The 14,112-nt window shown below is 32.6% G+C and overlaps 3 protein-coding genes across 3 annotated transcripts; 1 reads left to right on the forward strand and 2 right to left on the reverse strand.

Annotated features, from left to right (window-relative positions):
* Positions 1–5,008: 5,008 nt before the first annotated feature.
* Positions 5,009–8,107, forward strand: RO3G_14286 (uncharacterized protein; the record flags this gene model as incomplete). Its single annotated transcript, XM_067668870.1, has 11 exons — positions 5,009–5,087; positions 5,242–5,661; positions 5,718–5,776; positions 5,826–6,338; positions 6,404–6,551; positions 6,610–6,715; positions 6,774–7,033; positions 7,097–7,152; positions 7,223–7,302; positions 7,361–7,468; positions 7,615–8,107. The coding sequence occupies 11 exons, from the start codon at positions 5,009–5,011 to the stop codon at positions 8,105–8,107; spliced, it is 2,322 nt and encodes a 773-aa protein (XP_067524971.1).
* A 143-nt stretch (positions 8,108–8,250) lies between these two features.
* On the reverse strand, positions 8,251–10,045 carry RO3G_14287 (uncharacterized protein; the record flags this gene model as incomplete). The annotated part of the gene is made up of 4 exons (XM_067668871.1): positions 8,251–9,404; positions 9,486–9,611; positions 9,682–9,882; positions 9,937–10,045. 4 exons carry the CDS (start codon positions 10,043–10,045, stop codon positions 8,251–8,253), a joined length of 1,590 nt encoding a protein of 529 aa, XP_067524972.1.
* A 3,503-nt stretch (positions 10,046–13,548) lies between these two features.
* Positions 13,549–13,887, reverse strand: RO3G_14288 (uncharacterized protein; the record flags this gene model as incomplete). Its single annotated transcript, XM_067668872.1, has 2 exons — positions 13,549–13,788; positions 13,840–13,887. The coding sequence occupies 2 exons, from the start codon at positions 13,885–13,887 to the stop codon at positions 13,549–13,551; spliced, it is 288 nt and encodes a 95-aa protein (XP_067524973.1).
* Between the last annotated feature and the right edge of the window lie 225 nt (positions 13,888–14,112).

Genomic DNA, 14,112 nt, shown 5'->3' on the forward strand with positions numbered 1-14,112 from the left:
ATGAAAATTATAATACTTATTAAAACTCAAAAGTATATGAGTGTAAATGCGATAAAATTATATTAGACAGCGACTTGTCCAAAGATACAAAAGGAATTAAAATAAATTGTAAGCAAATAATTTCAATGGTTCTTTCTGGATTATATTGATGACAATCTCGTTCAAAGCAAGAGTCTATTCAAAGAATTGTTGCCAGTGAGCTTTCCGAACAAATCAGATAACTGTGCGAAAGAACCATAGGGAACATATTGGTATGATGGGGTTAAGACTTTATGAAAAATAGCACCAAACTTGTTGTTAACATAATACCTTTCTTAGAACTAATACAGTTTGCGAACTCGCAGATACAAAGTTGAAAATGTTGCCGAATATAGTATATCACCCAGCAATGATGATACAAAGGTACATTATAATTCATGTTTTGTTCTGTTTGCAACTCAATGGAATTACATTTGTCGTTTTATCCATCATTTAATAAAAAATACAACAGTATTTATTCATGCAAAAGAAATAAAAAAAGACGAATATACATTACAGCAACAAGTTCTATATATTTATTCAAATGAAAAATAAATAAATAAAAAAGACAAAATATCATGCCCAAGAGTTTTAATTTTATGTTTTTCATTTTTACCTATTTCAAACGATCAGAAATGCTTTTGGAAAAAGACTTTAGCTCATGATAATTCTTTAAGCATGCGAACTTATAAAAAGATCGCTTGATGATGTTCTTTTTATGATCAATGATCAAAACTAAAAGCTCTTTGCATGGTTTATTACTGTATGTAGTCGTTACGTCTGCGGACGTGGATGGGATTTTGGTGCATGACTACAACTGTATAGATGTCATCTTTGATATATAGCGAATGTATGGAAGCAAACATTTTTAATCATATACTCCATATTTGAAACAATACCTTCAGTCATATTTACCACACCTTCAAGTTACTGCTTTTTCATAGTACTAACAATATGTTCCTCTTCTCTTTTATATCAATATGTTTCATAGGCAGAGAAAATTCACTGTTTGCTTTTGAGTGTAAATATTTGTAAATGTGTTTATGAAAACCAAATGTACATATACAAATTAAAAATATAATTGTTATTATCAATGAATTACTTCAAATATCCTCAACACTTTCACACCATCTTCCAAGCACTTGCCAGAGGACCCCATGTGTTTAACTAAAGTGCCTTTGTAAATGACACTTGTTATTCGCTTCTCTGTCAAAATTAAATTTTCAAAGAAAAGAAATAGTCAAAGAATGGATCTAGTAATGAGATATTGGTGACTTTATCTTCTTCACAACTCTGCTGTATTCCAATATATTTATTATACTTTTCATAATCTTTTCTTTGTCTCTTTCGTTTCCTTCTTTTTTTGTGCTTGTGCTGTTGAATTTCACGCCACCAAAAAATTCGATCAGCACTGGTGTAAATCGTTTACTCTTAATAGAAAAACATACTCAGTCCCAATTGATTGCTTTAGTGATCTTTGTTATTCTTTCAAACCTAGTTTACATGGTTAAAGGGGATGATAGTTTTTGTTCAGGTTGACTTAATAATGAAATGAGTCCAGACAGCTACAGGAAAGGAATCAAGTATGCAGTAAATATATGGTCGTAATGGGAGCCACTGTCCTTTCTTTCATTGAAAAAAGTAAATGATTTCTTGGATTTGTCGTTATCTTTAAACTATCCAAGTAAAAAAGATTAATAGATTACCAAGCATAAAGATACATACAAGCGTTAAAATATTTACCGTTCGATATTTAATGTATGGCTTGTAATCCGTAGAAGCAAAATAAAATATGAAGAATCGCTTGATAATCGACTAGTCTTTTGAGTCTCTTTATTGAGTGAAGACAAGAGACAGAGTCCATCGAATACGAACAGCATTTTTTCAATAATCTCTATTTATTTCACTTATTTATACTGTGACTATAATAGAGGTATTCAATAATGAAAAAATGGGCAATAGAAGGACTAAGGTAAAATTAAAAAGTAAAGAAAAGAAACAGTAAAGTAAATTAGTGAATGAACCTTTTTCAGCCATTTATCATAAGCGGAATGTGCACTTGATCGTTTAAACATTTCGCAGTAAAATACAATTTCTTACAAAAAGCAATTTGTTTTATGTGACCGTTCTCGAGTAGGTAGACTGGTAGGCAGGTTGGGATATTTGATATAATAAACAAAGGCACATGTTTCCATCGTTGTATTCCCTCACTATAAAACATACATGCTCAGTTTTTATACAAAGATGGGCAAGAGAAGGTTGTTAAAGACCTGAGTCTCTAGGCCATATCATTACTCAGGAGCAATTTTGTCTTGAAACAAACAGTTCTCATACTCAGTATTTGCAAAAAAAAAAAAAAAAAAAAAAAAAAAGCCTACGGATAAATTTTGAATTAACAAGATACATAGTACTTCAACCTAAAATTAGACGGTTACAGAATTTTTTGGACTATAAGAGGTTAACATTAAGAAATGGTATGTGATGGTTTACTAATTAGGATGAGGAAGTTATAGGAGGATGTAATAAAATAGAGAGTAAGTGTCACTAATTAAGGGGATTTGAAACTCATTGTGTTGATAAAATGTTTTATAGTGTCTGGGAATCTTTTCAAGTGTCTAATTTTGCTGCTTACACTTGTCTAAAAGATTAACATTGCCCAAAAACAATTTTGTAACTATCTGATTTTAGATTGATGCACTGTAATTCGCATCACGGAAACAGGCAAACAAGTCGTTGTTCGTGCCATAATGAAATAATTGCCCGCTTTTGTTGTAACAACCAAATGCATCTTTCTCTTCAAACCCTTTTAAAACTTCCAATCTTTTGTACTTTAATACTTTTTTGGCTTGCTATATAACTGCTTCTAATGGCTGTACAATAAACAGCCTATGCTAGAGTCATGTTTTATAGTCTTAAAGAAGTAAAAAAAAAAAAAAAAAAAGAACTCTAAATAAGTGCTAACTTCTAAGCTGCAATGCAATTAATCTCTAACAAAAGCATTGTATATCTTGACTATAACGACTTAATACTCCCAATATCATTGAGTTGTATAGGTCGTATGCTAATTTACTTTTTCGATTTAATTCATAAAAGTAGTGCTTTCTATTTTATGCAGTCGTTTCATATGTCAGAGAACAAAAGTATATCAAAGTAACACAATGAAGCAGATATCAAAATAAGAAAAAGCAGAGTCTTTTATGCAAAATAGAGCAAAGTCTGACTATTGCATATACTACCATTACTGCATGTAAAAAAGTCTACGAAAAGCTAATGATGGATGATGTATACGTTTTTGTTTTCTATTCGGAAATTACGACTATCCTCCCAAATCAAAATTCGAAATCATGTTAATCAACTTCTTTAAAAAATAAAAAATTTCCTTTAGAGTTGTAGCTTCCTTTTTTTTTTAAAAAAAAAAAATATGTTAGTATCATAATTGATGAAATGACTCGTCAGTATTACTGTATTAGTTTAATATATATTAAGAATTTTAAGCTCAATTTAAAGATATTTGATGCTATGAACTACCTTTTAGAGACCTAATACAGTCAAATTACAAATAGCACGTAATGATCAGTGAATGATCCATCCCTCCTCCTCTTTCAAATAAGAAGATGAATTGTTTAGAAATCCTCTGATATTCCATTTGATGAAACAAGTTAAATCTCTCTTAAAATTTTAACTAATGCTCAACATTCTTTATTAACAACCATCTTTTTTATTCGTTATTATAGCTTTATCCCGTTATTTACATCTTAACATAATGCGATTAAGCAATATTTATAAAAATAAATAGACAGCTTTAGCATGTCAAAAAGAAGAAGAAAACACCAAAAATTAAGTCTAAGTTGAAGGTAATTTTCATATAGGTTTGTACTGAAATAGTTAAAGTCAATCGAGTGTTTAGAAGACATTTATGTGCAAAAACGTTTTCTAAATAACAAAGTATCACGAGATGTATTGTATACAACGCATCATTTATACAAAAAAAGCATTGTTGATACTGTAATACAATAGACACATGCAGATAAGTAAAACCAGAAAGACATAGTTTACTGGTTATGGAATTACGTTCCTTTAATTTCAAAAAGCTGATCTAAACATACTATTTAAACGACAAGGTCTCAGAGCAAAACAAAGAGTGTCATAAAAGCCTTTATTTCTATCAAAAAAGAATAATGATCAAACAATAAAGTTCTTTATTTATAAACTTAAAATAAGCAAATAATAAATTCAATGAAGTAAAGGATTACTTGGCAAAAATTCAAATTGAAAACTTGTGAAAGAAAAATAAAAAGCGCTAGTATTGAGCTCAAAGGATGAAGGAATCTCCAAATGAAAAAAAAAAGAACTTAACTTTGTCTATTTATGGGAGTATAAACAAAAAAGCATTTATCCCTGTCAGACTCTGGCCTGTGCTTCCTTTTTGAATGCAATCTCCTTCAAACTTGTAGATCCACTGTTGACTTCATATTCCCCTTTCTTCCTCTCATCCTCTTACTCCGCCTTCCTTTTTTTTGCTGTATTTATTAATTGAAAAGATCTTTGCCCTTTTCACTTCACTTTCTCTTTCATCGTCTTCTTTTTTTTTTTTTTTTATTTTTGCTTAACCAATTGAACACAAATGGAAGTTGCCAGACCTCTCTCAGCATATTCATTAAGTTGGGCTACAGCGATCATTGGGCCCTCGATCTTGTTAGTCTCTGTGATCATATTATCTTGCTTCCATAAAAATCCCGAATTAGTTGCCAGAAATAGACAAATATGTCACCAATCTTTCTCTAGATTTTTTCTTGCATTGCACTTTATAGTCACTGCAAGTTTTGTAATTGATTGTATTACGGTTGTTATTGGAATAGTAATTGATCAATGGGTTATATCGTTTTCGCTTGTTTGCTACAATAGTTTATGTTATATAGCTTGGTCTATCAACTTAACTTTATTGATGAATGAATCTAAAAGATATCCAAGATGGCATTGGATACAATACATGTTTTGGTTCATTACGCTCGTTATTGATACTGTCGTGGGTTGGTCATTGGTTATTGAATTTTTTAAATATGATTTAGGTAAGAAGGTTCTTGAATATTTAAAAAAATCAAGGAGACTCTCAATTTACGCCATCTGTGTGGTGTGGGAATACAAAAATATATATATCAGAGCATACTGGCGGAGTCATGTAGACAAAATAAGATTCATGTTTATTTACCTTTTGAATGATAGGAATCATGCTCAATTTCTGTGAATTTGCAAAGTTTTCAATATTCTCCATTCGATATATATCAGAACTCATCATCATCCTAATCGCTCTCGCCCGTTTATTCACAGGCACAGTTGTCCCCGCAGAAGATTCTGAGACAAGCTCACTACTAGATTCTTTATCTACCACTACTACCACCACTGTCCAATATGCAAAAGATGGAACCAAAATCACTGCTGTAAAAACCATTCAAGTCAAAAAAACAAAAAAGCAGGCCTCGGCTTTGGTGTTGACAAAGTTTACTTTGACGCTCTGGCCACATGATGATTTGAAACTCCAAGTTTATGCCTGTTTCAGCCTCCTACTCATGACAGCAGGTATAGCTGTAAACATATGGCTTCCTTATAAAATTGGAGAACTTGTTGACGGAGATATGAAAGAAGGTATTGTTAAAAGAATTGAATGTGACATGATTCATATAAGCTAAAAAAAAAAAAAGGTAAATTTGCATGGATGTCTGTAGTTGTGTACATTGGGCTTTGCTACCTTCAAGGAGAAGTAGGGTTAAGGTTTATTTGTATTTTTAGTACTTATTCACATGCAATAGGTTGGTCTGTTACAATCCTTACAAAAATTGTACTGGGCTCCTGTTGATTCTCACATAAGGCATCAGGCTTCAGATTATGTCTGTAAACTTTCTAAACACGGTATCCATCAAGGCTTAAGCAAGTCAGTTGAAGCTGCAAAAGCTGCTGTTGACTTCCTCAATCAAATCATATTTCAATTGTTTCCCCTGGTTGTGAATATCATACTCGTTTCAATCTTTTGTGCCTATGTCTTTGCTCCAATCTTTGCTGTCATACTGTTGATTACAGTGACATCATATATGCTTGTTACCGTAATCCTGATGAAAAAGTATTGTGACAGTGAAGACCTGGAATGTAATAAAGCGGACGATGAGCATCCTGTTACCTCAAAAATTCGCATAGTACAAAACTCAATCTTAACTATCGGTTCGCTGGCTGGCTCCTTGTTGTTTGCGTACAAGGTATCACTTGGAGAACTGAGCAGCGGAGGCTACGTAACATTCAATATGTTCTTGGTGGAGCTTTGTATTCCAGTAAGTAATCTTGCATAGTCTTAAATCACGTCTACAGAATTGTTTAATACGTCAACCATCTTTAGTTACGCTTGTTTCGAAAATCATATGAGACTGCTCAGTCCTGTTTATCAAAGATAGATTTGTCAATTGAATCATCAGAGGTGATTGAAACAATAAAATACATTAGACATGACAAGGAGCCAAAGATAAAGGAACAAGTAGTTGTATTTGGTAATAACATATTATATTATTGAGCGTGTTACTCATTGATTTACATATTCTTTTTTAGATCATGTTAATTATATAAGCGAGGCATCCAAGGTAACGCTTCGAGATATCTCGTTTACAATCTCCAAAGGGGAATCGCTTGCTATAGTCGGACCACCGGGTTCAGGGTAAGACAATAGCAAAACTATGTTTTTTTTATATAAAGTCTTTTGATGTAATCTATAGAAAATCGACCATTTTACAATTACTTTTACGCTCTCTTGAACCGTCATCTGGCAAGATATTCTTCAATGGTTGTGATGTTCATCAGATGGATATGGATGCCTTTGAAAAAAGTACAGGAATTGTTTCTCAGCAAGTCAATATATTCAATGATTCTATTTATAACAACATTAAGTATGGGCAGAAAGTAACCACTATTGAAGAAGTAAAGCAGGCTGCTCGTGTTGCAAGAATACATGATAAGATTGAATTATTACGTTCTGGTAAGCTCATGTCTGCTGAAGGCTAATGTAGTCTTTCTGATAATATGAATGAACAATACTTAGGTTATAATACAATTCTTGGGAATTATTATGGTTATTTACTATCTAAAGATGAAGCGGTAAATGTGTTTGCTCTAAACGGATTATAAAAGTCTTGAACTAACTGTCACTTTTTAATACAAACAATAGCAAAGAATAGCTATAGCAAGAGCAATCCTTAAAAACCCTTCAGTTATCCTTTTGGATGAAGCAACCAAAGGACTTGAAATGTAAATTATTTTGATTACTGCTTGTTTTCCCATCCAAATCTTTTTACATTATTTATAGGAACACAAAAGGAAAATCGGAAATCTTGCGGGATATCACAAAAAATCGAACGGCATTGATACTTTCTTCTTCATTAGATATTGCCAAGGATGTAAACCATATTTTAATGTAAGTAATATAAAAACTTTGGCCCATGTTGCTATCGGCTTTTTTTAAAAAAAATCAAATAGGATAAAGAATGGAAGAATAATTAAATCTGGAAGCTACAGTGAACTAAAAAAGTTGAAGAGTTTAGAAAATGAACAAGTGTATAGTAACTTTACAACACCTAATTTATACGTACAAAATAAATATGAATCTATTGATGGCCAGAGTCAAGTTACTCAACAACAAAGAGAGCACTTTGATAAGCAAACCAGTGGTGATAGAGCCCGTGCTATTCTCAAACTTTCTAAAAAAAGACCAACATATGCAGATGTGCAACTGGATGAAAGCAAAAGCAAAATAAACCAGCATGTCTATGAGGAAATGAAAGGAAGAGCATCTTACAAGACAGAACATATCCATGTGTTTGATTACTCGCCAAATCGTCACAAGGAATCAGCAAAACAGATGGTTGAAACCGTGGAATTGCATGAGACAGAGGAAACACAATACGAAGCTGTACCACATGAAATTATTGAACTTGATGAAGAAGCAGAAACACATACTATAGTAAAAAATGAATTTATCGAAATAATTGAGCATGAAACCATCTATGTTGATGGAGGTACAGTGATGGCCGAAGTCATAGAGATTGAATTATAAGTCTCAATGCAATATAAAACATGTACCAAAACACAAAAAAGCCTAATAAAGACCTCAAGCATTAAAATAAACTAAACAATTCGATTTTGCGATCTGGATTTTTTTGAGTTATAACTTATTATTTCTTTTGTACATTTTATAATTTAGACTTTACAAAATTCCAAATTAGCCAAAATATCTTCACATCGGTTTGTATTACGCAAGAACCAATCTCCATAGCGACGAGCAACCTTGTTTTCAGCAATATGAACAACGTCTTGTTTCAAGCAAAAGTCAAGATCAGAAGTAGGCAAGTATTCTCCTTCTAAAAGGCTGCCATTGGTCCATTTATATTGACGAGATTTCTGCTTAAAAATCAACAATTGAGTCTTGAGTTCATCAGAATCAACTTCCAAAAACTTGGCCAATTTTTCAATGCTCATGGAAGTATAGAGTTTCATGAAAGAGCGGAGAGTAGGAAGATTGATTTGGTTCTTGATGTCGGACAAAAAGATATTGAGCTGATGCTGATGAGGATCGGCACCCTTTCCTGTAGGGGAGACGAATTTGGGGCAAGCGAATTGGAAGAGATCGGCATAGATGCCAAGTGCTTCTTCACCCTTTTGCATCTTGTAAAGCTGTTCACCATGTTTTTCACGTAATTGAGAGTGAACGTTTTCATCCAATCTGGTAGGACAAAGAGCAATGCAAACGGCTAAAAGAGCATACATTTGATCAGCCTTCTTTGTAATTTGATCAAATTGGTAAGAACGATGGTGATATTGTTTGGTTTTTTGGATAAAAGACAAAACAGTAGAAAAGGCTTTGATGGCATCAGCATATCTACGAAGCATCATGTAGGCACAACCAACATAATAATAAGTAGTAACATGACAAGCTGTAACACGAGCAAACATGGCCTTCTTGTTCAAAACAACATTTTCCATCATCTTCAAAGCAAGAGTATAGTCACCCAACAAGCAATGAACACGAAGAAGTCCTACAATTGAGAAATAACCAAGCATCTTGTAAAGTGGGCGAGAACCGTATTCTCCTGCAGCTTCCATCATGTCTCCACCATTCTTACTAACCAATAATTGTTCATTGATGCGGGACTTTTGGGTGAATGAATAAAGTACGTTCAAAACACTGAAACAACTCCAGACTTGGGTGTTTTCTTGTAATAATTTGACTTCTTGCTCAGTCTTCTTTGTGCGATCGCGGAAATTACAGAAGGATTGGAATTGATAGATAAATTCGTCAATGATATCCCAAAGCCATTGGTTAGGCAATTCCAAAGAGATGGGTTCATTTGAATCTAAAATAAAGCACAAATCAGTATTTTTGTCCTTTCTTTGTTTTTTCCCTTTTTATATCTACTACATAAACATCTATTTACTCAAAATGTAATTGAACAGATCACAGTAGTTTTCATAAGAGCGGAAACGGTGCTCTAAAGTGGGTGTTAAGTGCGAATAAACATGACGGTAATACAGTTCACGATATAAAGTCAAAAAAACTTGGTCTATTACAAGTATATTCATTAGTTTCCTTGCAATCTTTTTTTTCTTCCTTTTCTGTATTTTTTAATGTACCATCGTTGACAAGAGAGGCAATAACTTCGGCTTCGGGCCAAGCTTGCTTTTGATAATATTTCTCGGTCAGTTTGTTGAAAGAATTATCGTAAATGCCATGAAGTTCGTAAATATTGTTGTCCATGACACTGCGATAAAATTGTAAAATGAAATTTCTAACACTATCAGGAATTTGAGTGTTGGTTGCTTGGCTAGAAACAACTACAAGAAAAAGAAAATCAGTTCACGATGTTTAAAACAAAGAGAAATGCACACCTTCAGTGTCATATTTGTCATCTACTTCATTGTTTTCAGAATAACGAGCTTGGGTAACAAGCTCAACTTCGGCAATCAAATCGTCTTCTTCAAAAGTGTCTTGATACATTTTGTCTTTAAGAGAAAAAGAAATGCACCAAGGAACAGAAAAATAATCATATTCGCCTACCACTCAGCGTAAAAAGATTTCCAGTCATTTTGCTCAGCCACATTCTGTAGATTGGAGTTTTGCGCAACTTAAAAGCTGTTTAGATTTGCATAAATTACATAATGTGTAGGTTTTACTTGCTCTTTTTACACAGAAACCTGAGCCATGTATTGAATCTGTTTAATAAAAATATACAAATGGAAGCATTTAATTAGCTAGTGTTAGTCGTGTTAATCTACTGCCGTTATTTTTTTTTCTCTTTATGCTCTGATGAAATGCATCAGGCCAGCATCGCCCATATTCTCATCAAAACTGAATAGATCACACAATGTCATTTATCGGAACGTCTGAAGCTTTTTAATATAAGCTTTTTTTTCTGCCATAGATGAGCGATATACGTAATATACAAATTCCTTTTCTTCAACAAATTGTTTTATAAATACTTTCTTGAATCTCTGAGCTCCTTTTTTCATGATAACATAAAGTGCAGTTTACATAGTTAAATTCTGGTCAAGTGTGTTTGAGTCGTTCTTTTGAGTAGACGAGCATCTCTTTTTACACCGGTAAATATATCATATATTCATATATATCAATTTGCGTTATTCTCTAATACGGCTTGAATTTAGGGGAGATATGGAGGCACAAGCATGCAATAAAAGTGGACTAAGAATGAAGCTTAAAATGTGTATGATGATAATGAAGAACGAAAAATATTTAATGGAAGGCAGCAACTGAGAGTACGCACGTCAAGCTATTTGCAGTAAATTTTTTAAAGACAGATTGAAGTCGGTATAAGCATCAAAAGCATATATGAATGATTTGATTATAAACAGTCTACACTTGGAGGAGGAAGATGTTATGAACATCAATGTTCCATTCGCTCAAATTATGGGATTTGAGGCTGTACTTTCTATTCTGGCGGTAAAATACAAGGGCGTTGACGTCGTTGAAGATTTAGTCAAATTCCGATTCCCAACTACAAAAAAGCGGATAAACAAAATGGTATAAATAATTTAGTAAAAGCTTTATCTTTGACAGGCAGCTATCGGCTCGTACTACCATGTTACAAAAATTTATTAACGAAACTTGTTTGATATTTGCACTCGTTAGAAACTCTCGAAGAGTGTATTGAAGAAGGAAAGTATGAACATAACGTTAACAAAATGACTGGCATTGTAAATGAAATCCGCTGCTCAAAAGATCTAGTATGAATAGATTTTAATATGAAGACCTGCAAGTGGACTGTTTATAATTTTATTAAAAGGAAGCGACGCTTATTAAATTGAAAAGCCAATGCTCATTGAGTTTAAATTAAGAAGCTAGGACAGAACCTTTTAGGAAAAGGAGGTTCAGATAAAATATATTATAGCAGCAAAGATAAAGAAATGCTGTTAGAACTTGGTATCTTTTTATTAAGTCAATACATAGCTAAGATAAAAAATTGATTCTACATGTAAAAAGTGAGAGTATTTATAGACATGATACGGATAAAGAATTAGGACAGATTTCTAATCAACTTGATAGAATAGGTGATTGCTATCTCTAATTATTCTCCTAGCCTGTTCCTAGCTTGTATTGTCAATATGTTATTGAGATGGTTCGGATAACTTTGTATATAGGAATATTTAAGAAAATAACACGGCTGAATATAAAACCTCTAGTTCCGTGATTGAATAGTTTTACTATAACAATATCTTAGTCAGGATAAATGTTTTCATAACCAATGATCTGGTAAGTAATCGTTAATCCATATTCAACATGCTCATATTATCTAAACTATATTAGAACCATGTCATACATTTGACTATGTGAAGTTGATATGAATAAAGCTTAATATAAAAATCTAACAATTCCTTACAGGTCCGCGAATTGAACTTGAAGCAATCATTGCAATTTTTTTTTTGCCTTTTTTCTAAAATGCATAATATTGTATTGTTCTTTCATCTTTTTTTTTACACTTATGAAGCTTTCTAGTGACGGAAACTGAATAACGTGCCCTGAGAACAAACATGAATAAAGTTGATTTGTTGTTGAAGCCCTCAAAGACCTTTTCATTTTAAATGTTACTGAATGCTTAATCAACACATGAAGAAGAACTATTTTTGCCATCCAAATAAACGAGAAAAACCTTACAAGGTTTGCTTTGCAAATAGTGTCAAAGGATGTTTTTTTTTAGCTGGTCATGATAAGAAACATTTTTTTAAAGGGCTTAAACCCACGAACAAACAAACAGAAAACAACCATGGAGATTGGAACTAGTGCCGCCAGACGAGAGACTAATCCAGCAGAAAGAAATTGATTACTTCGCTAGGGGAATTTGCCCCCGTCAAAGGCTTTTAATGGTTTAAAATAAGATACAATGAACTGTCGAATCGGTAATGTTGGCGCATTTGTATTTTGGCAATGTTGATTGACTTTTTTTTGAAATTAATGTTCTTGATTTAAACACCGGTGCCAAAGAGAACGTTAATAAGTGAGAAAGCCAAAGTGTACTTGAGAGATCTCCTTAGGCTACTATAGATATCTTAATTTAGATAGTTGTATTATAATGCAAAAATGATCACTCCTAAGTCTTTATAAGGAATAGGAAATTTAGTGAGTAGGCAGTTTTATGGCTTAAAGACACTAATGTGATCATACGGGGTTTTAATTCTGATTGATTCCCCTTTTTCTTGTGCCTGAAAAGAAAAAGACCTATTCGTACTTTAAGTAATCATACAACTAATTTACTATTTAATTTATTTCTTTGAATTCAGGGACAAAGTATATTTTTATTAATAATGGCTTATTTTGAGAGTTAATTTCTCATATAGCAGTGATGTTTTTATTTGCGCAATTAATAAAGTTTTCTGATTTCATGTTATTCATGTACCTAATTTACAGAAAAAAAAAATAGTAAACAAGTTGATAAAATATATTTCGTATGCTCTCACCATTATTTTGTGATCGTTATTAGCAATAGGAATAACAATGAGCTTTCTTTAGTAAATTAAAATAGAGTGAAATAGATAAAGATGAAGGTGGTGGGGTGACAAGATTTTATTTTATTTGGGCACCAATCAATCTCCTGAGCTGATCATGATTCCCCCTACCCTATTCGCACGCGCCAAAAGTATGTATGGCGTACCTGATAATTTACATTACTGCTCGATGGTAGTAAAAGTGTAGATAAATACAATAATGAGGAAAAAAAAAATGAGCACTGCTCAGTATCTTCTGGGGTTTCTATTCATTTATAAAAAGTGGAATTTTATGCGGGAAAGTATGACATGAAGTACAAGGTTTGAAGAACCGAAAAGATGTGAGGTGGAGTTAATTTATTGTAATGCAAGAAGGACATGGCTATGTCTAAGGTATATATAAGAGGTGGCATATGTACACAAAGAAAAATAAAGCATATATAGAGAAACATAGATAATTTCATACAAGAAAGTTTAAATGAGCGTAGAATATAAAAGTGTAGATTAAGATGTGGTACGTGTAATACGGTATTGTGTTGCTTCTTTATCGTCGCATGAATAAGAGTAAATAGAGGATGTATCAGATAATGAGCTAGTAGATGACAAGGACTGTGTTAGAGGTCTACAAGTGAATGAAGGACGTCGATGATAAGATAAATATGAGTCATGTATAATTGGCATTGTATATAGTTCATCTTTGGATGCTTCATTTGATTGACAAGAAGTTGAGCAAAATGCCATATTCTGTTGACCAAAGTATTAGTCTTATTAAATACAATGCTTTATAAAACTTACATCATCGGACAGTCTCTTTTCACAATATAAACAAAAATTAATTTCCATTTCAAGAAAGCTTCAAGTAATAATAATAAAAGAAAAAGTTAAAGAAAAAAGGGGTGAGAGGAGGAAAGAGAGAGAGAGAGAAAGAGTAATGACCTATATATTATCTAGGTGAGTCACATTTATAAGAAGAAAAGGGAAAATGTGATGGGCATTTTAGTCTTTTTGAAACTCAAAAAGCATTGAATTGTAATAAAGTTACCATAACAAGTAAACGCTCTTTCTACA

This window comes from Rhizopus delemar, genomic scaffold (genome assembly GCF_000149305.1).
Source record: "Rhizopus delemar RA 99-880 supercont3.13 genomic scaffold, whole genome shotgun sequence".
Lineage (NCBI taxonomy): Eukaryota > Fungi > Mucoromycota > Mucoromycetes > Mucorales > Rhizopodaceae > Rhizopus > Rhizopus delemar.